This window comes from Pongo abelii, chromosome 13 (genome assembly GCF_028885655.2).
Source record: "Pongo abelii isolate AG06213 chromosome 13, NHGRI_mPonAbe1-v2.0_pri, whole genome shotgun sequence".
Lineage (NCBI taxonomy): Eukaryota > Metazoa > Chordata > Mammalia > Primates > Hominidae > Pongo > Pongo abelii.
Window position 1 is genome coordinate 119,763,138 of NC_071998.2, and position 24,202 is coordinate 119,787,339.

General features: G+C 49.9%; 1 protein-coding gene and 1 pseudogene across 29 annotated transcripts in view; both read left to right on the forward strand.

Annotated features, from left to right (window-relative positions):
* The first annotated feature begins 3,254 nt into the window (after positions 1-3,254).
* LOC100455427 (protein PAT1 homolog 1-like) lies at positions 3,255-6,168 on the forward strand (annotated as a pseudogene).
* Positions 6,169-13,928: 7,760 nt separating this feature from the next.
* The window catches only part of ODF2 (outer dense fiber of sperm tails 2), a 46,378-nt gene continuing 36,104 nt past the window's right edge, over positions 13,929-24,202 (forward strand). For 3 of the 29 annotated variants that reach the window (XM_054519432.2, XM_054519438.2, XM_054519441.2), the window contains exons 1-4: positions 15,299-15,468; positions 16,089-16,328; positions 18,481-18,571; positions 19,857-19,925. In XM_054519432.2, coding sequence (XP_054375407.2) covers positions 16,297-16,328; positions 18,481-18,571; positions 19,857-19,925 — 192 coding nt within the window. In that variant the 5' untranslated portion in view covers positions 15,299-15,468; positions 16,089-16,296. 29 annotated transcript variants of the gene reach the window in all.

Here is a 24,202-nt window from a genome sequence, read left to right on the forward strand (position 1 = left end):
CCTGGGTGACAGAGACTGTCTCAAAAAAAAAAAAAATTGAGATCCAAAAGGGTATGTCAAGTAAGTAGCTGGATACACAAGTCTGGAATTCGGGGCCCCAGTCTGGGCTGGAGATAGAAGCTTGGAACCCCTCAAGCTGTATACTCCTCCACCACAGGAACCTGTTAAAAGGCACATTCCTGCCCGCTGCCAATTCTCTGAAGGTTCTGATTTAGTAGGCTATGCGTGAGGCCTGACTTTTTTTACTCTCTCTTTTTTTTTTTTTTTTGGTAGAGACACAGTTCTCACTATGTTGCGCAGGCTGGTCTCAAACTCCTGAGCTCAAGTGATCCTCCTGCCTTGGCCTCCTAAACTGCTGGAATTACAGGCATGAGCCACTGCACTTGGCCATTTTTATTTTTGTTTATTTATTTTTGAGACAGGGTCTCACTCTGTCTTACTCTGTCACCCAGGCAGTGATGTACTCGCCAGAGTACAGTGGTGCAACCACAGCTCATTGCAGCCTTGACCTCCTGGGCTCAACTGATCCTCCTGCCTCAGCCTCCCAAGTAGCTGGATCTATAGGCCCATGCTACCACCCCTGGCTAATTTTTAAATTTTTTGTAGAGGTCAGATCTTGGTATATTACCCAGGCTGGTCTTGAATCCTGAGCTCAAACAATCCTCCTGCCTCAGCCTCCTAAAGTTCTGGGATTACAGGTGTGAGCCACCAGGCCCAGGCTGGTGTTTTGTTTTGTTTTGAGACGAGTCTCCCTCTGTCGCCCAGGCTGGAGTGCAGTGGCGGGATCTCAGCTTACTGCAACCTCCACCTCCTGGGTTCAAGTGATTCTCCTGCCTCAGTCTCCCAAGTAGTTGGGATTACAGGCATGAGACACCACGTCCAGCTAATTTTTCTATTTTTATTAGAGACTGGGTTTCACCATGTTGGCCAGGCTGGTCTTGAACTCCTGAGCTCAAGCAATTCCCCCCACCTCGGCCTCCTAAAGTGCTGGGATTACTGGTGTGAGCCACCGCGCCTCTCCAAGGTGATGGCTTTTATAGAAATCTGTTCCCTGACTTTTTAAGTAGCAAGTAGTACCTTCTCTTGTAAACTCGAATTGTTGTAAGTGCTTCTGGCTCCCTGTCTGCTGAAGTCAGGGGCTATCGGCCCCTTTGCTGAGTGCCCCAAACTGCAGCGTTTCCCGAGCTCCTTTGTCTGCTTTTAAAGTTCTTTTGCTTCCTCCTTTGCTGGCATGTTGCCAGGATAAAGAACGTGGAATCTGAAGTGGGTCCCACGTGGGCTATAGTCCTGACATGGCGTGGGGAATGTGTGACCTTGGGCATGTTACTTAGCCTCTCTGAACCTTCGTTTCTCCATCTCCAAGTGAGGGCAATACTACCTTGTAGAATGCAGGTAAGGCACAATGAATGGTATTTGATTATCTGGTCTTCTGATTATCCCAGAGCTGTGAGTAAGGATGCTTTTTGCTGTAAGGGACCAACTCAAACTGACTTAAGAAGACCATGTACAGGCTGACATAACACAGAGTGCAAAGCTGTAATCCCAGCACTTTGGGAGGCCGAGGTGGATGGATCACTGGAGGTCAAGAGTTTGAGACCAGCCTGGCCAACATAGGGAAACCCCATCTCTACTAAAAATACCAAAATTAGCTGGGCGTGGTGGCAGGCACCTGTAATCTCAGCTACTCAGGAGGCTGAGGCAAGAGAATCACTTGAACCTGAGAGGCAGAGGTTGCAGTGAGCCGAGATTGCATCACTGCACTCCAGTTTGGGTGACAGAGCGAGACTCCATCTCAAAAAAAAGAGTCACTTCTAGGCTGGGCGTGGTGGTTCACGCCTATAATCCCAGCACTTTGGGAGGCCGAGGCGGGCGGATCACAAGATCAGGAGATCAAGACCATCCTGGCTAACACAGTGAAACCCCGTCTCTACTAAAAATACAAAAGCAAAATTAGCTAGATGTGGTGGTGGGCGTCTGTAGTTCCAGCTACTCAGGAGGCTGAGGTGGGAGAATGGCGTGAACTTGGGAGGCGGAGGTTGCAGTGAGCCCAGAAAGTGCCACTGCACTCCAGCCTGGGCGACAGAGCAAGACTCTGTCTCAAAAAAAAAAAAAAAGTCACTTCTAGATGCTTTTGAAGAAAGAACCCCAGCCAGCCTCTCCACATTGGCCCAAATAGAGTCACGTGTCCATTTCTGAACGAAGTGTTGACAATCACTGACAAGAAGGTGGGGTTATCAACAGGCCAAGCAGACTCATCCTCAGAGCCAGGCTGGGCTCAGCCTCTTCTGCAGCGGTGTGCCATGGGCACTCAGTGTGATTTATTGGCAAGTGAGCCAATAAATGTTGATCACCACTCTCTTTGGGGCAGCTGGGCAGGGCTTATGGTGGCCTGTGTGGGGCAGGATGCTATTTTATGTCCATGGTTCCTGTGGAAAGTGAACATGTTCTGATGAGCTAGCTCGGCCAAGGTGGGGGTCCACACCCTGGACATCCACTTAAGCAGTCAGCTGCATAGGGCGCCACTGCTTGTCTTGGACAGGGGACCCATGGACCTCCTGCTAGAGGAGTTCTGGTCCTGTATGCCCAAGGTGCAGCTGGCCCAGGAAGGAGGAGGCTGGTGTGCATTGCTCCTGGGGGTGGCTCCCCAGCTCCATCTTCACAAATTTCAATACTTCCCATCTGTTTGCAACTAACCTGTTCTCCTACTGGCATCTGTGACAGCTTTTTTTTTTTTTTTTTTTTTGAGATAGAGCCTTGCTCAGTCGCCCAGGCTGGAGTGCAGTGGTGCAATTTCGGTTCACTGCAACCTCTGCCTCCCGGTTCAAGCGATCCTCCCACCTCAGCCTCCCAAGTAGCTGGGAATACAGGCGTGTGCCACCACGGCCGGCTAATTTTTTTTTTTTTTTTTTTGGTATTTTTAGTAGAGACGGGGTTTCACCATGTTGACCCAGCCTGGTCTCAAACTTCTGACCTCAAGCGATATACCCACCTTGGCCTCCCACAGTGCTGGGATTATAGGCGTGAGCCATCACGCCTGGCCCAGGTCTTTTTTTTTTTTTTTTTTTTTTTTGAGACAGAGCCTTGCTTTGTCACTCAGGCTGGAGGCTGGAGTGCAGTGGCGCGATTTCGGCTCACTGCAACCTCCGCCTCCTGGATTCAAGCAATTCTCCTGCCTCAGCCTCTGGAGTAGCTGGGATTACAGGTGTGTGCCACCACGCCCGGCTAATTTTTTTATTTTTAGTAGAGAAAGGGTTTCACCGTGTTGGCCAGGCTGGTCTTGAACTCCTGACCTGAGATGATCCTCCCACCTCAGCCTCCCAAAGTGCTGGGATTACAGGTGTGAGCCACCGCGCCCAGCTGGCCTAAGTCTTTAAATATAATTGCAACTGGGTGTATGGCAGCAGCCAGGGGTCCTGAGTCGGTGGAGGACCCGAACCCGGGACGTGCTTCTTCCCTCTCTTCCCTACTTTTCTCCCCACTCCCTCCCTCCCTCCCCAAGAGTCTTTGGAGGATTGTCCTGTGAATGAAGTTGAAGATGCATTTCAGGGCCTGGGAAAAGAAGATGAGGAAATTGATCAATTCAGTGATAATACATTCGGGTCAGGTGCAATTGATGATGATTGGCAGGAAGCACATGAGTGCCTGGCTGAACTGGAAGAAAAGCAACCAGTGGCAGTTATTGAACAAACAGGCAATGGAGAGAGGGATGAAATGGACTTGTTGGGTGACCATGAGGAGAATCTGGCAGAAAGGCTCAGTAAGATGGTGATTGAAAATGAACTAGAAGATCCAGCTATCATGAGGGCAGTGCAAACCAGGCCAGTTTTATAACCCCAACCAGGAAGTCTGAATTCCAGTATCTGGGATGGATCTGAAGTTCTGAGGGGAATCCAAAGACTACTGCTCACTCATACAGTGTCTGTATGAGTGTGCCTTGCCTCAGAGGCCCCCAGCGTCCAGAAGATGATCGAGACCTTTCTGAACATGCATTACCAAGGCGGCCAACTTCACCTATCATTGGCAGTCCTCCTGTTAGAGCTGTCCCCATAGGCACCCCACCTAAGCAGATGGCTGTATCCAGTCTCACCCAACACTTTCTGTGTCCAAAGCCTGTTCATGTTCAGCCCCCAATGCCACTGCATTATCCTGCTCCCTATAGTGACAGGACATCTCCAAGCCAGCTCTGCTGTGTCCCGCTACAGCCTGGATGTATGTCTCCCAGCGAATTCGCATGGGTCCCTGGATTTGTTGGTAGTCTACTTGCTGCTATGAATCCCGAGTTACTACAAGGGTCAGTTGGGCATATGCTTCCCCCAGCACCAGGCTTCTGTGCCTTCTTTAGTGCTCCACCCCTGCTGCACCACCTCCACAGCAGCACCCTCCTGGCCCAGGACTTCACCTGCAGAACCTAAGATCTCAGGCCCCAAGGTTTAGACCAGACGCAACTCACTTTCATCCACAGCACTGTTGACTCTTGCATCAGAGACAGCAACAGAATAGAAATCAGCATCAGAATCTCAATGGTGCAGGGGATAGAGGAAGTCATGGAACAGTCATCAAGATCTTCTCTGAAAGGATCCATATACCAATCTCATGTTGCAGCGGGAAAAGGATTGGCTCCCTAAAATCCAGATGATGTAACTGCAAAGCACTGACCCCTACCTGGATGATTTTTATTACCAGAATTACTTGGAAAAACTGTCATCTGCTGAAGAAATATAAGGTGATGGCCCGAAAAAGGAGCGCACCAAGCTCATCACCACTCGGGTGGCCAAACTGGAGCGCGCCTATAATCCAGTGCAATTTGCGGGCTCTTTGGGAAAGCTGACTGTTTCTAGTGTAAATAATCAGCAAAAAATGATTGATGCTGTTGTGACATCTTGGAGTGAGGATGATGAGACAAAAGTTTGAGACAAGAGGAGAAAAACCCTTGTCATGGCCGAGCGCAGTGGCTCAAATCTGTAATCTCAGCACTTTGGGAGGCCGAGGTGGGCAGACCATGAGGTCAAGAGATCCAGACCATCCTGGCTAACACGGTGAAACCCCGTCTCTACTAAAAATACAAAAATTAGCCAGGCTTGGTGGCGCACGCCTGTAGTCCCAGCTAGTCAGGAGGCTGAGGCAGGAGAATCGCTTGAACCTGGGAGGTGGAGGTTGCAGTGAGCCGAGATCATGCCACTGCACTCCAGCCTAGCGACAGAGGGAGACTCAGTCTCAAACGAACAAACAAAACCCTTGTCATGATTGAGAAAACCTACAGATTACTCCTTGATGTGGAGGACTATGAAAGACGTTATTGCCTAAAGCTAGAATGGATGAGGGAAAGCACAAAATTTGTAGCATGTATGACAACTTAAGAGGGAAATTGTCTGGACAAGAGAGGCCTAGTGATGACCACTTTGTACAGATCATGTATATCCAAAAAGAGAAGAGAATGGTTGCCTGTAGTCTTCCTTTCCTCTCCACAGAGCAAGCAGCTGACATTCTCCTGATAACAGCCAGGAACCTCCCTTTCTTTATCAAGAAGGATGCACAAGGGCCAGGCGCCCTGGCTCATTCTTGAAATGCCAGCACTTTGGGAGGCCGAGGTGGGCAGATCACTTGAGGTCAGAAGTTTGAGACCAGCCTGGCCAACATGGTGAAACCCCATCTCTACTAAAAATAGAAAAATTAGCCAGACATGTTGGCACGCACGTGTAATCCCAGCTACTTGGGAGGCTGAGGCAGGAGAATCCTTGAACCTGGGAGGCAGAGGTTGCAGTGAGCTGAGATTGCGCCAATGCACTCCAGCCTAGGCGACAGAGCGAGACTCCATCTCAAAATAAATAAATAAGTTAAAAATAGCCGAGTGTGGTAGTGTGCACCTGTAGTCCCAGCTACTTGGGAGGCTGAGGTGGGAGGATCATTTTAACCCAGGAGTTCAAGGCTGCAATGGGCTATGATCACAGCACTGCACTCCAGGCTAGGTGACAGAACGAGACACTGCAGCTAAATAAATACATGTGAAATGTGACCTTGCCTCTATGAAAATAGCTTTTTATGTCAGGTTTCATGTTTGAAACAGCTACACACAATTTCTGATAACTTTATCAGGAGAAATAGGCTTTGTAATGGTAGTCTCTTAAGAAATTCTTGATGGCTACTAATAGTGAGAACCTTTATTCACAGCTGCAGGTGATATAAAGTTTGGACCTTTTTAGGCCGGGCGTGGTGGCTCATGCCTATAATCCCAGCACCTTGGGAGGCCAAGGTGGGCGGATCACCTGAGGTCGGGAGTTCAAGACCAATCTGACCAACATGGAGAAACCCTGTCTGTACTAAAAATACAAAATTAGCTGAGCGTGGTGGCACATGCCTGTAATCCCAGCCACTTGGGAGACTGAGGCAGGAGAATCGCTTGAATCTGGGAGGTGGTGGTTGCAGTGAGCGGAGATCACACATGCCATTGCACTCCAGCCTGGCCAACAAGAGCGAAACTCTGTCTCAAAAAGAAAAAAAAAAATTGGACTTTTTTTTTTTTTTCTTTTTGAGACAGTATCATTCTATCGCCCAGGCAGGAGTGCAGTGGCTTGATCACACTCACTGTAGCTTCCACCTCCCCAGTCTCAGGTGATCTTCCCGCCTCAGCCTCCCAAGTAGCTGGGACCACAGGCACACACTGTGACGGCTGAGTTTTTTATTTTATTTTTTTGTAGAGACGAAGTCTCAGTATGCTGCCTAGACTGGTCTTGAACTCCTGGGCTCAAGTGATCTGCCCTCCTTGGCTCCCAAAGTGCTAAGATTATAGGTGTGTGCCACCACATCCAGCCTGAAATGATTTTTTAATCTCTTTCCTTTCCTTTTTTTTTCTTTTTTGAGACAGAATCTCTGTCACCCAGGCTGGAGTGCAGTGGTGCCATCTCGGCTCACTGCAACCTCCGCCTCCTGAGTTCAAGAGATTCTCCTGCCTCATCCTCCTGAGTAGCTGGGATTACAGGCACGTGCCACCATGCTCAGCTAATTTTTGTATTTTTTTAGTAGAGACGGGGTTTCGCCATGTTTGCCAGGCTGGTCTTGAACTCCTGAATTCAAGTGATCTGCCCTCCTTGACCTCCCAAAGTGCTGGGATTACAGGCCTGAGCCACTGTGCCCAGCCTCTTTTCTTTCTTAAGCTGCGTCCTGGCTATGTTAGTGTTTATTTTATTATAATCCTTAAACCAAACTTTTACATTCTGTTATGGGTTGAATTGCATCCTCCCTGAATTCATGTGTTGAAGTTCTTACCCCTAGTACCTCAGAATGTGACCTTACTTTGTTTTGTTTTGTTTTTTTGAGACAAAGTCTAGCTCTATTGCCAGGCTGGAGTGCAGTGGCACGATCTCAGCTCACTGCAACATCCACCTCCCGGTTCAAGCAATTCTCCTGCCTCAGCCTCCCCGAGTAGCTGGGACTACAGGTGCATGCCACCATGCCCGGCTAATTTTTGTATTTTTAGTAGAGACGGGGTTTCGCCATGTTGGCCAGGCTGGTCTTGAACTCCTGACCTCATGATCTGCCCACCTCCGCCTCCCAAAGTGCTGGGATTACAGGCATGAGCCACTGCGCCTGGCCGCTCATTTGGATATAGGGTCATCGTAAATGTAATCCATTAAGATGGGGCCCTACTGTAGAGTGGGTCCCTAATCCAGTATATCTGATGTCCTTACAAAAAGGGGAAATTTGGACACAGGCACACACACAGAATACCAGATGGAGGTTGGAGTTATGCTGCCAAGGAACCACTAGAAGTTAGAACAAGGTTGGGAATATATCCTTCCCTGGCACCTTCAGAAGGAGCACAGCCCTGCAGACACCTTGATCTTGAACTTCAGCCTCCAGAACTGCCAGACAATACATTTCCATTTTGTTTTTTTTCTTTCTGAGACAGAGTCTTGCTCTGTCACCCAGGCTGGGGTACAGTGGTGCCATCTCAGCTCATTGTAACCTCTGCCTCCCAGGTTCTAGCAATTCTCCTATCTACCTTGGGTGAAAAAGCGAGACCCTGTCTCAAACAAAACAAAACAAAGAAACTAATCTCTTAAAGAGAATTGAGAGACTTTCAGTTTTCTGCATGCAGGGATAGTTTGTCTAGCAGAGGGCATATTCATTGCTTGAAAGACTGGCAAAATCCCTCCTGTTGTTTATAACACAGTAAATACTGGGTGAGTTTATGCATTCTCAGAAACTGTTGGTTGGGGCTCCAACACAGAAAGACAGCTGTACCTGTGCCATGTTAAATCAGAGAAAAAGGTTGTTGGATAATAAGTGTAATATGAGTTGATTTAAGTGCAAAATATTTTCATTTGCCTTGAAAAGTCTGTAAGGTGCACATTAAAAGCTCAACAGCAGTTAATAGGCCAGCGCAGTGGTTCATGCCTGTAATCCCAGAACTTTGGGAGACTGAAGCAGGAGGATCGCTTGAGCTCAGGAGTTCGCGACCAGCCTGGGCAACATAGCAAGACCCCATCTCTAATTAATAAATAATAATAATAATAAAAATAATAAAACAGCAGTTAACATCTGGAAAAAAAAAAAAACTGTTGGTTGGGTATAAACTGGCCTAACCCTTTTGGCAAGATCTCCTGTCTTTTTTTTTTGTTTGAAACAGTGTTCCTCTTTTGCCCAGGCTAGAGTGCAGTGGTGATCTTGGATCACTGCAACCTCTACCTCCCGTGTTCAAGCAATTCTCATGCTTCAGCCTCCCCCGTAGCTGAGACCACAGGTGTGTGCCACCACACCTGGCTAATTTTTGTATTTCTAGTAGAGACAGAGTTTCACCATGTTGGCCAGGCTGGTCTCAAACTTCTGGCCTCAAGTGATCCTCCCACCTAGGCCTCCCAAAGTATTGGGATTACAGGCGTGAGTCACCATGCCCGGCTCCTACAGTTTATGTTTTAGCATACGTAGGATCAGATGGTATGTCTTGAGGATCTTCTATTATTACTTATGGGTGTAACTAATGCTTTTAAACTGGCATACAGATAACATAGATGTACTATGTTAATTGATTCCTCTGTTGATGCATATTTAGGTTGCTCTCAAATTTTTAATATTACTTTTAGACCCAAAAGTCTAAAAGTTTTTAGAAGTTTTTTTTTTTTTTTTTTTTTTTGAGATGAGGTCTCATTCTGTTACCCAGGCTGGAGCACAGTGGCACGATCACTACTCACTGCAGCCTCAACCTCCCCAGGCTCAGGTGATCCTCCTACCTCAGCCTCCCAAATAGCTGGGACTACAGGTTAGTGTCGCCACGTCTAGCGAAGTTTTGTATTTTTTTTTTTTTTTTTGAGACGGAGTCTCGCTCTGTCGCCAGGCTGAAGTGCAGTGGTGCAATCTTGGCTCGTTGCAAGCTCCGCCTCCCAGGTTCACACCATTCTCTTGCCTTAGTCTCCTGAGTAGCTGGGACTACAGGTGCCCACCACCACGCCTGGCTAATTTTTTTGTATTTTTAGTAGAGACGGGGTTTCACCGTGTTAGCCAGGATGGTCTCGATCTCCTGACTTCGTGATTTGCCCCCCTCGGCCTCCCAAAGTGCTGAGATTACAGGCGTGAGCCATGGGGCCTGGCTTTAAGTTTTGTATTTTTTTGTAGACACACAATGGTGCCCAGGCTGGTCTTGAACTCCTGGGCTCAAGCCCGCCTCAGTCTCCCAAAGTGCTAGGATTACAGGCATGAGCCACACTGTGCCTGGGCCCCCAAAAGAAGTCTTTAAAGTTTATTTGATCCTTCACTGGACTTTTAAAGTGAAACTCTCAGAGCATCTATTTTGTGCTAGATTCTGTGGGACATGAAGAAGTGGCCCTTGCCTTAAGAGAGCACCCAGTAGGAGGTGGCACAAGATTTCCATACACACACGAGTGCTCACAGCAGGGATATTGGGACCCATACCCAGGAGGGAGCCATCAGTGCATCCTGAGAAGCAGGAGCCACAGCAGGCCTCAGGGAGGAGGGAGCATCTGAACTTGACCTGGAGGGTTCCCACAGTTGCAGGAGCTGGAGATCCTGGGCCAGGCCCAGCGCTGGCACTCCTGAAGTGGACACTCTAGAGACAAGTGGAGGATGAACACTGTTTCTGGTTTGGGGTGGTTTGTGTGTTTGGGGCAAGGGAATTTCTCAGGTTGCACTTATTTTCTGAAACACACATACTCCTGGATGTTTCTGTGTAAACCATCAACTCCATTTTGGCCAGAGCAGGAGTTCCTCTCAACGCTCCATGGGGACCGGGGAGGTGGAGGATGCAGAGATCAGACAGACTCATAGCCTCTGAGCTTTGGGGTGGCCTGTGGGTCTGGTAAATACTTCTGTGGTTCTCCAAATGTGATCCTTGGCCAGTAGCACCAGCATCACCTGGACATTTATTAGAAATGCAAATTTTTGGCCGAGCACAGTGGCTCACTCTTGTAATCCCTGGGCTTTGGGATGCCGAGGCGGGTGGATCACCTGAGGTCAGGAGTTCGAAACCAGCCTGGCCAATATGATGAAACCTCGTCTCTTCTAAAAATACAAAAAATTAGCCAGGCGTGGTGGCAGGCGCCTGTAATCCCAGCTACTCAGGAGGCTGAGGCAAGAGAATCGATTGAACCCGGAGGTGCGGAGATTGCAGTGAGCCGAGATCAATGCCACAGCCCTCCAGCCTGGTCAACAAGCGCAAAACTCTGTCTCAAAAACAACAACAACAACAAAGAAATGCAAATTTTCTGGCCCCATCTCAAACCTATTGAATCAGGAACTTTTAGAGAATTAGTTCCTGTAATCTGTGTTTTAACAAGCCTGTGACTCTGGTTTGGGAACCATTGATAGCGATATTTACTCCAGCTGACCCAGGGAAGCAGGGCCCAGCCTGGGCTCCCCCGACCTGTGTCCACCATCCCCGACTGCTCCGTGCTCACCTCCAAGAGGCTGAAGCTGTTCCTGACTGATGGCTCGCAGGAGGATTGGGAGCTGGGATGCTGTTTGGCTAACGTCCTCTCCTGCAGGGAGGGGGTGAGCTCTACAAGGGGTACCCAGCGCATTCTGTGGAATGCTGCCTTCCTTCCCGTGAATACTACCTCCCTCCCACTTAATGCACTAGGTGGCGTTATTAATAGTATTATTAATCCATACATTCATTCAACATTTCTTTTGTTGATTGTCTACCGTGTACAGGTTGGTTTGGCTACTGGAGATAAAGAAATGACTGTGATATCACCCTAATCCACAAGGAATCCACGGTCCAGTGGGGACACTGGGGTGCCCAGCAGGCAGTGATAGAGCAACCTCATACAAGTTTATATTACAACCAGGTGCAGTGGCTTGTGCTTGTATTCCCAGCTACTCAGGAGACTGATGCACCTCCTTCGGAGGTGGGAGAATCACTTGAGACCAGGAATTCCAGACCAGCCTGGGAAACATAGTGAGACTGTCTCAAAAAAAAAAAAAAAAAAAAATTAGCCGGGCTTGGTGACCCGCACCAGCAGTCTTAGCTACACAAGAGGCTGAGGAGGGAGGATCGTTGGAGCTCAGGAGCTTGAGGCTGCGGTGAGCTGTAATCATGCCACTGCACTCTAGCCTGGGTATATTATATATAATATGTATGTATAAAAATGTGTATATTTATTTATGTTTATTTATTTATGTTTATTTTCTGAGATAGAGTCTCACTATTTCACCCAGGCTTGAGTACAGTGGCACAATCATGGCTCACTGCAGTCTCGAACTCCCAGGCTCAAGCGACCCTCCCACCTCAGCCTCCCAAGTAGCTGGAACTACAGGCATGTGCCACCACGCCCGACTAATTTTTAAAAATGTTTTGTAGAGATGGTGTCCCCTATGTCGCCCAGGCTGGTTTCAAACTCCAGGTTTCAAGCAATCCTCGCACCTCAGCCTCCAAAAGTGCTGAGATTACAGGCATGAGCCACCATGCCTGGTGATTTTTTTTTTTTTTTTTTTTTTTTGAGACGGAGTCTCACTCTGTCGTCCAGGCTGGAGTGCAGTGGCGGGATCCCTGCTCACTGCAACCTCTGCCTTCTGGGTTCGCACAATTCTCCTGTCTCAGCCTCCCGAGTAGCTGGGATTACAGGTGCCCGCCACCACGCCTGGCTAATTTTTTTGTATTTTTAGTAGAGATGGGGTTTTGCCTGTTGGCCAGGCTGGTCTGGAACTCCTGACCTCAAGTCATCCGCCTGCCTCGGCCTCCCGAAGTGCTGGGATTACAGACGTAAGACACCGTGCCCAGCCCCCCACCCTTTTTTTTTTTTTTTTTAAGAGATGGGGCCTCCCCATGTTGCTCAGGCTGGTCTCAAACTCCTGAGCTCAGGTAATCCTCCCACCTCAGTCTCCCAAAGTGCTGGGATTACAAGCATGAGCCACCACGCCTGCCACCCCCCACCCCCGAATTTTGTTTACAGTTAATATTGCAAAGGCCTCCTCTCTCTACATGCTTTCTTGTCTTTCCAATCCATGCTCCGCATTTTTGGAGATGGAGTCTCACTCTATCCTCCAGGGTGGAGTGCAGTGTTGCAATCTTGGCTCACAGCAACCTCTGCCTTCCAGGTTCATGCAATTTTCGTGCCTCAGCCTCCTGAGTAGCTGGGATTACAGGCATGCACCACCACGCCTGGATAATTTTTGTATTTTTAGTAGAGATGAGGTTTCCACATTGTTGGCCAGGCTGGTCTGGAACTCCTGACCTCAGGTGATCTGCCTGCCTTGACCTCTCAAAGTGCTGGTATTACAGGCGTGAGCCACTTTGCGCTTGGCCACCTTTTTTTTTTTTTTTTTTTGAGATGGAGTCGCGCTCTGTTGCCCAGGCTGGAGTGCAGTGGTGCAATCTTGGCTCACTGTAACCTCTACCTCCTGGGTTTAATTGATTCTCCTGCCTCAGCCTCCTGAGTAGCTGGGACTATAGGCGCCGGCTGCCACGCCCAGCTAATTTTTGTATTTTTAGTAGAGACGGGGTTTCACCACGTTGGCCAGGCCGTTCTCAAATTCCTGACCTCAAGTGATCAACCTGCCTCAGCCTCTCAAAGTGCTGGGATTACAGGTGTGAGCCACAGCGCCTGGCCTAGAGTGAAATACTGAAAACCCCTTCATGGCTTTCCAGGCTTCTGAGGGATGAAGTCCAACACCTTAGGCTGGCCTATCAGACGCTGCATTGTCTGGTCCTGCTGACTTTGGCAGGATTTCTCTCATCACTGGCCCTGTAACACTTCAAGGGACTGCAGTGATGATGCTTCATAGAATATGCCGTATTCTCTTGTACCTGCATGTGGTACCTGTGTACCTACTGCTCTCTGCTTAGAATTCCCTTTGCTGCTTGTTTGGCAAACTTCCACTCACCTTTCATGGTTCAGCTCCAATACCATCACCTCTGGGAACCATCTCCTGCCCGCCCCAGGAGGACTGGGACCTCCTTTTCCTGTCCTCTTTTCCTTGAACCTGTATATACTTTGTTTGTTTGTTTGTTTTGTTTTGAGACAGAGTCTTACTCTGTCACCCAGGCTGAAGTGTAGTGGTGATTTTGGCTCACTGCAACCTCCGCCTTCCAGGTTCAAGCAATTCTCCCTGCCTCCTCCTCCCTAGTAGCTGGGATTACAGGCACACACCACCATGCCCGGTTAATTTTTGTATTTTTAGTAGAGACGGGGTTTCGCTATGTTGGGCAGTCTGGTCTTGAACTTCTGACCTTAGGTGATCCGCCTGCCTCAGCCTCCCAAAGTGCGGGGATTACAGGCGTGAGCCACCGCAGAATCTTAAATGGTTGGGTTACAATGAGGATTAGGAAATCTATCAATTATTCAAGAGAGACAATGAATGGATCAAGGATCGGGGAGCTCCCTGACATTACAGAACAAATTCAGTATGCAGTGTACTGTGAAAGCGAGGCGGAAAAGCAGGTTTTGTTTGCGAATCTGACTTTAGGATTGCAGGTGAAACACTTGTGTGACCCTGGAGCTGTGTGGCTAAGGTGCTGCGGGGTCACTGGAGAAAGGTCAAGGGACTGTGGCCCAGTTGGCCCGGAGGTTGTTCAGGTCTCCCAGATTCCAGGGCGGCATTATGAGCCACGTGACAGACCTCCCCTGACTGGCTGACAGCGAAGCATAATTGAGAAGATGGCGGACCAGCAAGGACCTCATCAGAATAGGTCTGTACACAGAGCGGCATAGAGAGTGCAGGAGGGTGGTAGACCGGGAGCGGAGGGTCACGCCGGTAATACAAGCACTTTGGGAGGCCGGGGCGGGCGGATCATGAGGTCAGGAGATCGAGACTATCCTGCCCAACACGGTGAAACTCTGTCTCTACTAAAAATACAAAAAAAAAAAAAATTAGCCGGGCGTGGTGGCGGGCGCCTGTAGTCCCAGCTGCTCGGGAGGCTGAGGCAGGAGAATGGCGTGAACCCGGGAGGCGGAGCTTGCACTGAGCCGAGATCGCGCCACTGCACTCCAGCCTGGGCGACAGGGCAAGACTCCGTCTCAAAAAAAAAAAAAAAAAAAAATGTGCAGGAGGGTAGTGAAGAGCAAGGGGAATGCCGACCCTTTCTCCTGTTGGGGCCGAGACAGAGGCTATGTGGGCAGGGGAGAGTGGCCGGGGAATGCGCAGAAGCCAGCTCCATCTCTGCACTAACAGTGGACTAGGGGCAGGGCTGGATTTTCCGAGGCAGTGTGCAGCTCCCAATAACTTGTTCCATGGGTCCTCTGTGAGCCTAGTTTCCTGGTGGGTACCGAGGGGAGCGCGTCGGAACCGTACGCTCCTTTGAGTGAGGGGAATCCGGGAGGACCCAAGGCAGGGGAAACAGGGCCGAGCGGGAAAGCCCTTGAATGGGGGGCGAGACCCGGCCAGGCTCGCTGGACGCGTCGCACGTCTCCTTGGTGACGGGACGCGTGGCCCGGAAGTGGGCGGTGCTTCTGGCGGGGCGGGGCATCTCTGTGACGCTAGGGGCTGGGCCTCGATGGCGAAACCCAAGCGGCTCCCGGGGGGGTTTGAACTGGCCAATGGGCGAGCTGCCGACCGGGTGTCGGAAAAGGAGGCGGAAGCGGGGAGGAGCCGCCGCCAGAGCCAGACTGCATCCGCCGCGGCGTCTCCATGGCACGACCCTGGCCTCCGACTTCAACGACTTCATAAGGCGGCGTTTCTGGGCACAGCCGTGTCGCTCCTGGTGAGAGGCCGCCGGCAGGCGGGATCCATCGCCCTCCGGGGCACCGCGGGCGAGACGTCGCCTTCGCACTCCCGGCGCGGTCGACCCCGCGGCGCCGTCGAGTCCTGCGTTCCCCGCCGCGTCGCGCTCGTCCCCCTCCTGTCAGAACCTGGGCCCCCGCCCCGCCCACCAGCGCCGGGCCTCTCCTCCCGCTAACGGGCGGTCGGCCGCCTCCTTCCTCTCCTGGCTACCACGGGGCTCCGCCCCTCCTCTGCCGCCCGCAGGCAGGGCTTCGCCTTTCTCTCCATGGGCAGAAACCGGTACTCTCCTGCCTGCTGGTGGGTGGCCGTCCCTTCTCTCCGCCGACAGAGGCTCTCCCTCGCTTTGCTGCCCGCCGGCGGCATCGCCCCGACCGCCTCGTCCTCTCCGCGGGCATCCACACGGCAGTCACTTGCCCGCCCTCCGTAGGCAGCGCTGTCCCCCGGGCACCGTCTCCGGGTCGCCAGGGCCCTCGTCCGGGGGGGTCCCGCCCGCCCCCTCCCAGCCCGGCGTCTATCCTGCTGAGAACTCGGTTGTTCAGTTTTCCCTCGCGGCGGGGCACCCGGGGCCCATGCAACCTCCGCACCTATCTCCTTCAAACACTATTGGTCCTCTCGGGCACCTGTTCTTCCGGGAACGCCCCTTCTCCTAGGAGACAGTTGTGCGGCCCCGCCCCAGCATCCCCGCGGCTCCCTGCGCGGTTCCGGCCCTCTGGGGCCCGCTTGGGGCCGAGCGGTTCTCACCCGCCCTCTCCGCACGTCCGCCGGCGCCTCAGGTTTCCCCCGGTAGCCACCGGCAGTCCTCCGCGTGGGGCCCGGGCGCGGTGGTCCTTTCCCTCGCTGTTCTGCCCCGTCCCCTCCCCTTTCTCTCCTCTGCCCCCAGGTCGCTCAGCCTCTCCTATCTCCCCCTACTTTGGCAGGACAGTTGCTGTGCGACTTGGACAGTAGAGGAGCGCCTCCCAAGTTTTCATCCAACTGCAAACCCCAAAGCTTCCACCCTTCTCCCCTCAGAGAGGACGTTTGATGCCGGGCCCCTTGAGAGGCTCTTTGACAAGCCCGCCCCTCTGGGTCCCCCTGAGCAGAGCCTGCTGACCCAATTGCCCACCTTTGCGGCTTTGATGCCTAGCCATGTCTGCCTCATCCTCAGGCGGCTCCCCCAGGTATTGCAGATGTGGGAGGCGCCTGCGCCGGAGGGCAGGGAAAGGTGGCCAGGGGTCCCCAGGGCAGGCTCGCCTGAGGCTTCCAGCTTCCTCATTGTGTTTGCTGAAAGTCTGGACCAAAACATTTAAAAATCGTTTTTAAAGGGAAGGGGGAACGAAATGTATACACAATCCTAGCTCTACCTCCCTCGCTCCTTCCCTCCCCAGATGTCACAGCTTCCTGGAAGCAAACAGGGTCACTCTTGTTGTCTTTATATAGTAGAGTACTAGGTTCAGAGCCTTTTCGAAGGGAGTCGAGATGTAAATAAATAACCTGTAGGAGGTGGATGTGGCAGTTAGCAAGATAATGGAATCCAGGTGGTTTGACAAGAAACCCACTGAGAGATTTCCCAAAGCTATTGGCTTTACGTGAACAATGTTCTAAATGATTAGGGAAAAAAGCCTGTCTTCTCAGTTTTGGTATTCCTTGGCTAAAGGATCCGTAGAGCTCAATATATATATATATATATATATATATATTTTTTTTTTTTTTTCCCTTCTTTTTAAAATCACGATGTAATACACATACAGCAAAACGCATACCAAAGTGCTCAAGTATTTTTTTCCTTGCATTTTGAAGTTGCATTATTTTCCCCAAGTGTTTGTAAAGAGGGCAAGATGATAATTTGGGACCTCCCTGTCTCTGCCCCACCCTCCCCGCCACCCCCTGGTCGCTCAGCCTCTCTGATCTCCCCCTACTTTGGGGGGCCAGGCGCGGTGGCTCATGCCTGTGCAATCCTACCACATTGAGAGGCCAAGGTGGGTGGATCACCTGAGGTCAGGAGTTTGAGACCAGCCTGACCAACATGGTGAAACCCCGTCTTTACTAGAAACATAAAAAATTAGCTGGGCATGGCGGCACACGCCTGTAATCCCAGCTACTCAGGAGGCTGGGGCAGGAGAATTGGAGAATTGCTTGAACCCAGGAGGCAGAGGTTGCAGTGAGCCAAGATTGGGCCACTGCACTCCAGCCTGGGCGACAGAGTGAGACTCCATCTCAAAAAAAAAAAAAAAAGGCAACGAGATGGATCAGATGGTTATTCCAAGGCCCTTCCCATCCTGGAGTTCTTGGATATACTGCTGAAAGGTTTTGGAGCAAATTAAACTTTTAAACTTTTGCTCTCTCTCTTTTTTTTTTTTTTTTTTTAATTTGGCTATCTTTGCAGATCTGGTGATGGGGCTGTACAGTATATGTGTAAGCAAGGTGAATTACACATGGCATTAAAAAAAAAATCCTCTGCTGCTTAAGAGCTTAAAGGATAGCAAGTGGAATATTTTGGGAAATAGATACTTTTTTATTCTCTTAGGGGAATATTTGAGACTTAATTTGATGAGTGTGCGTCACAGTGACTTCTCGTGCCTGAGCCTAATGCTCTTTGAAAAAAATTTTTTTTTTCTTTTTTGTTGTTGTTTTGAAACGGAGTCTCCCTCTGCCACCTAGGCTGGAGTGCAGTGGCGTGGTTACTGCTCACTGCAGCCTCCACCTCCCAGGCTTAAGTGATTCTCCCACCTCAGCCTCCCAAGTAGCTGGGACTACAGACACACGCCACCACACCCAGCTAATTTTTGTATGTTTTGTAGAGATGGGGTCTTGCCATGTTGCCCAGGCTGGTCTCAAACTTCTGGGCTCAAGCAATCTGCCTGCCTTGGCCTCCAAAAGTGTTGGGATTACAGGCATGAGACATGGCTTGTGGTCACTAATGCTCTATTTTTGTCATTCACTCACTGCACCTTTCTCCAGGGCCACCTCTGCTCCAGGCGCTGTCCTGGGTGCTTCTACCCTTGGCCAAACCAGCACCTTGGCTGCTGTTCATGTGCTGCTTGCTTTTTGTCATCTGACAGGATGTCAGCTGGGCTTTTCAGCAAGGGTCATAATACATGTGATGATATGTTAAAAGTCCAGCCTGCAAATGCCTGTCACCCTATTTCCATCCCACTGCTGGACACACCATGCACATCTGGTACTCATCTCAGGGGAGTCAAGGAATTCCAGGCTGGTTTTCCTAGCCATGAAGATGTTAGCTATCGTAGTCAGTGTGTAATTTCATGAGATCTAAAATATAAGAGAGCCTTAGTTTTCTGCTTACAATCTGGTTCTTGTGCCTGGGTGCAGGTTTCCATCGTGTGGGAAGAACGGAGTAACGAGTCTCACGCAGAAAAAGGTCTTGAGAGCACCTTGTGGCGCACCCAGTGTAACTGTGACGGTAGGTGATGCACTCATGTAGCAGCCCTCTTTGGTCACCCTGCTAAAAATGCTTATGCACACCTTTTCTAGGAGGTGCCTTACCCTGCTGGCACCATCGCCGCCCAGTTGCTCTGCTAGGTGCTGTTATGCATACCCTGCTGATTTTTAATTATGATCATGTTTGCCTGTGGTAAGGTTGCCGGGTGTGAGGAAATTGTCTTAGACTTATTCTTCCAGCCAAATCCTAAAATCTTGAGATTTTTAAAATAAAGAAAGGAAAAGAAAAAGAATAGAAAAAAAAAAGTTTAAAGAATGAGGGGAAGGATAAGAGCTGGTGGTGGTTGAGGGGTTTGTAGCTGCGGTTCTGCCTTGCTCATGTTTTCTTTAGAATCTAGACAACCTTCTCATCCTTAGGATTTCCTCCAGCTTTCTGTTTTCGTGGTCTTTGATCTGCCTGCTCTCTGATTTATTCTGCACCCTGAGCATTTTGTGTGTTTCCCATGCCAATCTGCATGCCCAGTTGAGATCACTGTGTAGAAGGATCCGCCTGCTTTCCGCTGTGCTTCACTAAATCCAAGGAGGAGCTGTGCATTCCAGCAGGTTTAGAGGAGATCCAGCCCTGAGGACCCTGGTGCCTGCGTCTGGGATCTGTTCTAGAACAGGCGGGTCTTGCAGACCCTCTCTTGAGTGGACCAGAATCTCCCTGGTGGTCTTCTGCTGGGATCTCTGCAGGAGCCTGCTGAATGATACTCCCGCCTTGCTCCCTGCCTGCATGCCAGTAGTTGGTAGCTGTCCTGCTCGCTTGGTGGCTAGGCTTTTTGGTGGCCCCCAGAGGCTGTGAGCTCTGTTTTTATGCCCAGTTTACTCATCCACAGATCAACCATTTTTGTGTTGTCCTCCCCCACCTGCCAGAAGCCAACCATGAAGGACCGCTCTTCAACTCCCCCCTTACATGTTCACGTGGATGAGAACACCCCTGTCCATGTCCACATAAAAAAACTCCCGAAACCGTCAGCGACCAGCAGCCAGGTAGGAGCATGCCAGTGGGGCGAGGTAGTAGCTGTGGATCTGGGTGATCCTGCTAAGCCCAGCCTCCTCGCACTCTGACTCCAAAGATTTGGGAGACAAACACGCTCTTTCGGAGGCCGGTTTCCTGGTTAGAAGGTAGGCAGGCCTGTCATCCAGGAGCAGCAGCAGTAACATTAGTCAGAAGAGGCACTCTGCCAGTCGGAGAGGGATGTCACTAGCGTGGCACCATGGCCAGCTGGGTGTGGAAGTGACCCTGGGTTTGTCCCTTTCCACAGAAATCTCACAAGCGAGGAATGAAAGGGGACACTGTGAATGTGCGGCGGAGTGTCCGGGTGAAAACCAAGGTACCTTGGATGCCCCCTGGAAAATCATCTGCCCGGCCCGTGGGATGCAAGTGGGAGGTAGGCTCACCCTTGCCCAGGCTTTTCTTCTCGGACTGCTCAGATCCTAGCAGGCCTCAGCCTCGGTATGATTCAGGGTCAGCTATAGCTACTGGAATGTCCTAACAGACCCCACTTACTGAGGGCCTTGCTAAACCCTGAAACTGTGTGAATCTTCTTGAGTTCTCATGATACTGCTGTGTGGGAAGTCCTGCTGTCCAAAGGCAGAGATGAGGAACTAGGCCTCAGAGAGAAGTGATTTTCCCAGAGTTACAGAGAAGGTAGCAGAGCTGGAGTTAAGATTCATTCTAGAGGCAGTACTCTTAGCCTCTCTGCTTTGCTTGTGAGGAGCCACATCACATGTATTTTCTTTTCTTTTCTTTTCTTTCTTTTATTTTTGAGACAGAGCCTTGCTCTGTTGCCCAGGCTGGAGTGCAGTGGCATGATCTTGGCTCACTGCAACCTCTGCCTCCCAGGTGCAAGTGATTCTCCTGCTTCAGCCTCCCTAGTAGCTGGGACTACAGGCGCCCGCCACCACTTCTGTCTGATTTTTTTTATTTTTAGTAGAGATGGGGTTTCACCGTGTTGGCCAGGCTGGTCTCGAACTCCTGACCTCAGGTGATCCGCCCGCCTTGGCCTCCCAAAGTGTTGGGATTACAGACGTCAGCCACCGCAGCCAGCCTATTTTTCTTATAGTTTATTACATTAGAAATCTTTCATACCAGCAGTGAAAAGAAAAAAAAAAATAGAAATGAAAAACAAAAGTAACTCCTTGAAGTTTATAGTCATACCTCATAAAACTATGTCAAAACTGACTCCTTGATTTACCAGACAAAGGAGACTCCTTTCCCTTAGAGACAAAGGGAGTATGGGGCCTTCTTAGGATTAAATGGAAACTGCTCTGACCAGTACAATAAATTACAAGGATTGAAATTAGGATGCTGCCTTATATTTTTTACTACATATACTTCACTAATAATCAGTGAAATGTAAATTAAAAGCCGCAGTATATATTTTTTTAAAACAAAAACAATGAGCTTTTTTCTTGAATGGAAAAAGTTTAAAAAATGACAACTATCTCCTGCCAGCAAGCATATGAAATATCAATGAATCTTTTTTTTTTTTTTTTTTTTTCAAAATGGAGTTTCGCTCTTGTTGCCCAGGCTGGAGTGCAGTGGCGCGATCTCGGCTCACCACAACCTCCGCCTCCTGGGTCAAGCTATTCTCCTGCCTCAGCCTCCTGAGTAGCTAGGATTACAGGCATGCACCACCATCCCGGCTAGTTTTGTATTTTTAGTAGAGATGGGGTTTGTCCATGTTGGTCAGGCTGGTCTCGAACTCCCGACCTCAGGCGATCGGCTCACCTCAGCCTCCCAAAGTCTGGGATTACAGGTGTGAGGCACTGCACCTGGCCCGAATCTTTTAAAACGTTTTTTATAGGACTGTGAACCTGATTCAACTGTTCTGGAGTCAGTTTGGTAGCACTTGTCTAAACATTGATTCTGTAATTTTTCGTCTAGGAAGTTGTCCTAAAAACATCATAGAAGAGTAGAGGGATTTTTTTTTTTTTTTTGAGACGGAGTCTCGCTCTGTCACCCAGGCTGGAGTGCAGTGGTGCAATCTCGGCCCATTGCAAGCTCCGCCTCCCGGATTCACACCATTCTTCTGCCTCAGCCTCCCAAGTAGCTGGGACTATGGGTGCCCGCCACCACGCCCGGCTAATTTTTTATGGTAGAGATGGGGTTTCACCGTGTTAGCCAGGATGGTCTCGATCTCCTGACCTCATGATCCGCCCACCTCAGCCTCCCAAAGTGCTGGGATTACAAGTACAGGGACTTTTTATAGATTTTTTGCTATAGCATTGTTTGTAACAGAGAAATTGGAAGCAACCTAAATGTCCATCAGCAGAGTGTTGGTTAAATTATAATACATCTGGCTCAGCGTGGTGGGCTCACACCTGTAATCCCAACACTTTTAGGAGGCCCAGGAGGGAGAATCGCTTGGGCCCAGGAGTTTGAGATCAGCCTGGGCAACATAGTGAGATCCTATCTCTACAAAAAATAAAAAACTAGTTGGGCGTGGTGGCATGCGCTTGTAGTTCCAGCTACTCAGAAGGCTGAGGTGGGAGGATCGCTTGAGCCAGGGAGGTTAAGGCTGCAGTGAGCCATGATCATGCCACTGCATAGCCTGTGTCACACAGTGAGACCCCGTCTCAAACAAAACAAAACAAAAGAGAAATATGATACATCCATACAATGGAATACCATGCAGCCTTGCAGAGACTGAGGTAGAGGCTGATTGCCATGGCTTATACCTGTGATCCCAGCACTTAGGGAGGCCAAGGCAGGAGGATCACTTGAGCCCAGGAGTTCAAGACCAGCCTGGGCAACACGACGAGACCCTGCCCCTACAAAAGATAAAAAATCAGCTGGGTGCAGTGGTACGCACTTGTAGTCCTAGTTACTTGGAGGGGAGGTTGAGATTTCAGTAAGCTGTGATTATGCCACTGCACTGCAGCCTGGGTTACAGAAGAGGACCCTGTCTCAAAAACAAAAAGATTGAGACAGATATTTATGCATGGTAATGAAGCATGGAGATGCACAACGTATAACATTTGGCCGGCCCTATTTGTGCAGAAAAGGGGCGTCTGTGTCCATGTGTAAACGCATATGTTTGTATGTGCAGAACGTTTTCTGGGAGAATATGTTTATATCTACAGAACGTTTTCTAGGAGAATATGCAAGTAGTGGTAAACAGTGATTGCCTCTGAGGTATGGCAAGGTTTAATGCTTTATTTTTATTTATTTATTTACTTTTTGAGAAAGAGTCTCGTTTTGTCACCCAGGCTGGAGTGCAGTGGCGCAATCTCAGCTCATTGCAACCTCCACCTCCTGGGTACAAGCGATTCTCCTGACTCAGCCTCCCGAGTAGCTGGGATTACAGGCACGCACCACCACACCTGGCTAATTTTTGTATTTTTAGTAGAGACGGGGTTTTGCTATGTTGGCCAGGCTGGTCTCAAAACTCCTGACCTCAAGTAACCCGCCCACCTCAGCCTCCCAAAGTGCTGGGATTACAGGTGTGAGCCACCACCACACACAGCCAAAAATGCCTTTTTTTTTTTTTTTTTTTTTTTTGAGACAGAGTCTTGCTCTGTCATCCAGTCTGGAGTGCAATGGTGCAATCTCAGCTCATTGCAACCTCCACCTCCTAGGTACAAGCGATTCTCCTGCCTCAGCCTCCCGAGTAGCTGGGACTACAGGCGTGCACCACCCCGCCTGGCTAATTTTTGTATTTTTAATAGAGACGGGGTTTCACCATATTGGCCAGGCTGGTCTCGAACTCTTGACCTCGTGATCCGCCCTCCTTGGCCTCCCAGAGTGCTGGGATTACAGGTGTGAGCCACTGTGCCCAGCCCAAAAATGCCTTTTCAAAAAATAAAAAGCCTTGGTAGTTTTGTTTTTGTTTTTTTGAGACGGAGTCTTGTTCGTTGCCCAGGCTAGAGTTCAGTGGCATGATCTCGGCTCACTGCAACCTCCACATCCCAGGTTCAAGTATTCTCCTGCCTCAGCCTCTGAGTTAGCTGGGACTCAGGCATGCACCACCACACCAGCTAGTTTTTGTATTTTTAATAGAGTTGGAGTTTCACCATGTTTGCCAGGCTGGTCTTGAACTCCTGATCTCAAGTGATCTGCTCGCCTCAGCCTCCCAAAGTGCCGGTATTACAGGCATGAGCCACTGTGCCTGGCCTCCTTGGTAGTTTTCAAAGTACACATCACAGAGATGCTGCTATGAAAAATTTTCCTGTTGACATGGGTTGCTAGGGGTAATAATCCCCTCTGGAAAGCATAATGCCACTTCCAGCCCCATTGCTAAATCCTAGAGATGGAAGGTCCCAGAGAGGTGGCCTGCCCAGGTTCTCTCAGCACCTGAAACAGTAGCTGTCTTTTCTGCTTTCATTCTTGTGTCTGCCCCTTTCCACTCTCCAGTGGCTTCCTGTGGCCCTGAGAGGCCCTAACTCAACCCTGTCCTTCATGGACAGAAGGGGAACAGCCCCTGGAGGTGGAAGTTTGAGGAAGATACGGAAATGAAGACCAAAAGCTGCTGTATGCATGTGGGGTTCTTGTTTGATATCTTACAACTCCTGGAATATAAGATCAGCTTTGGGAGAAAGAAGGTCTAGGCTTTTTTCTTGCCTCTATTACTAAAAGTGATCAGCCGGGCGCGGTGGCTCACACCTG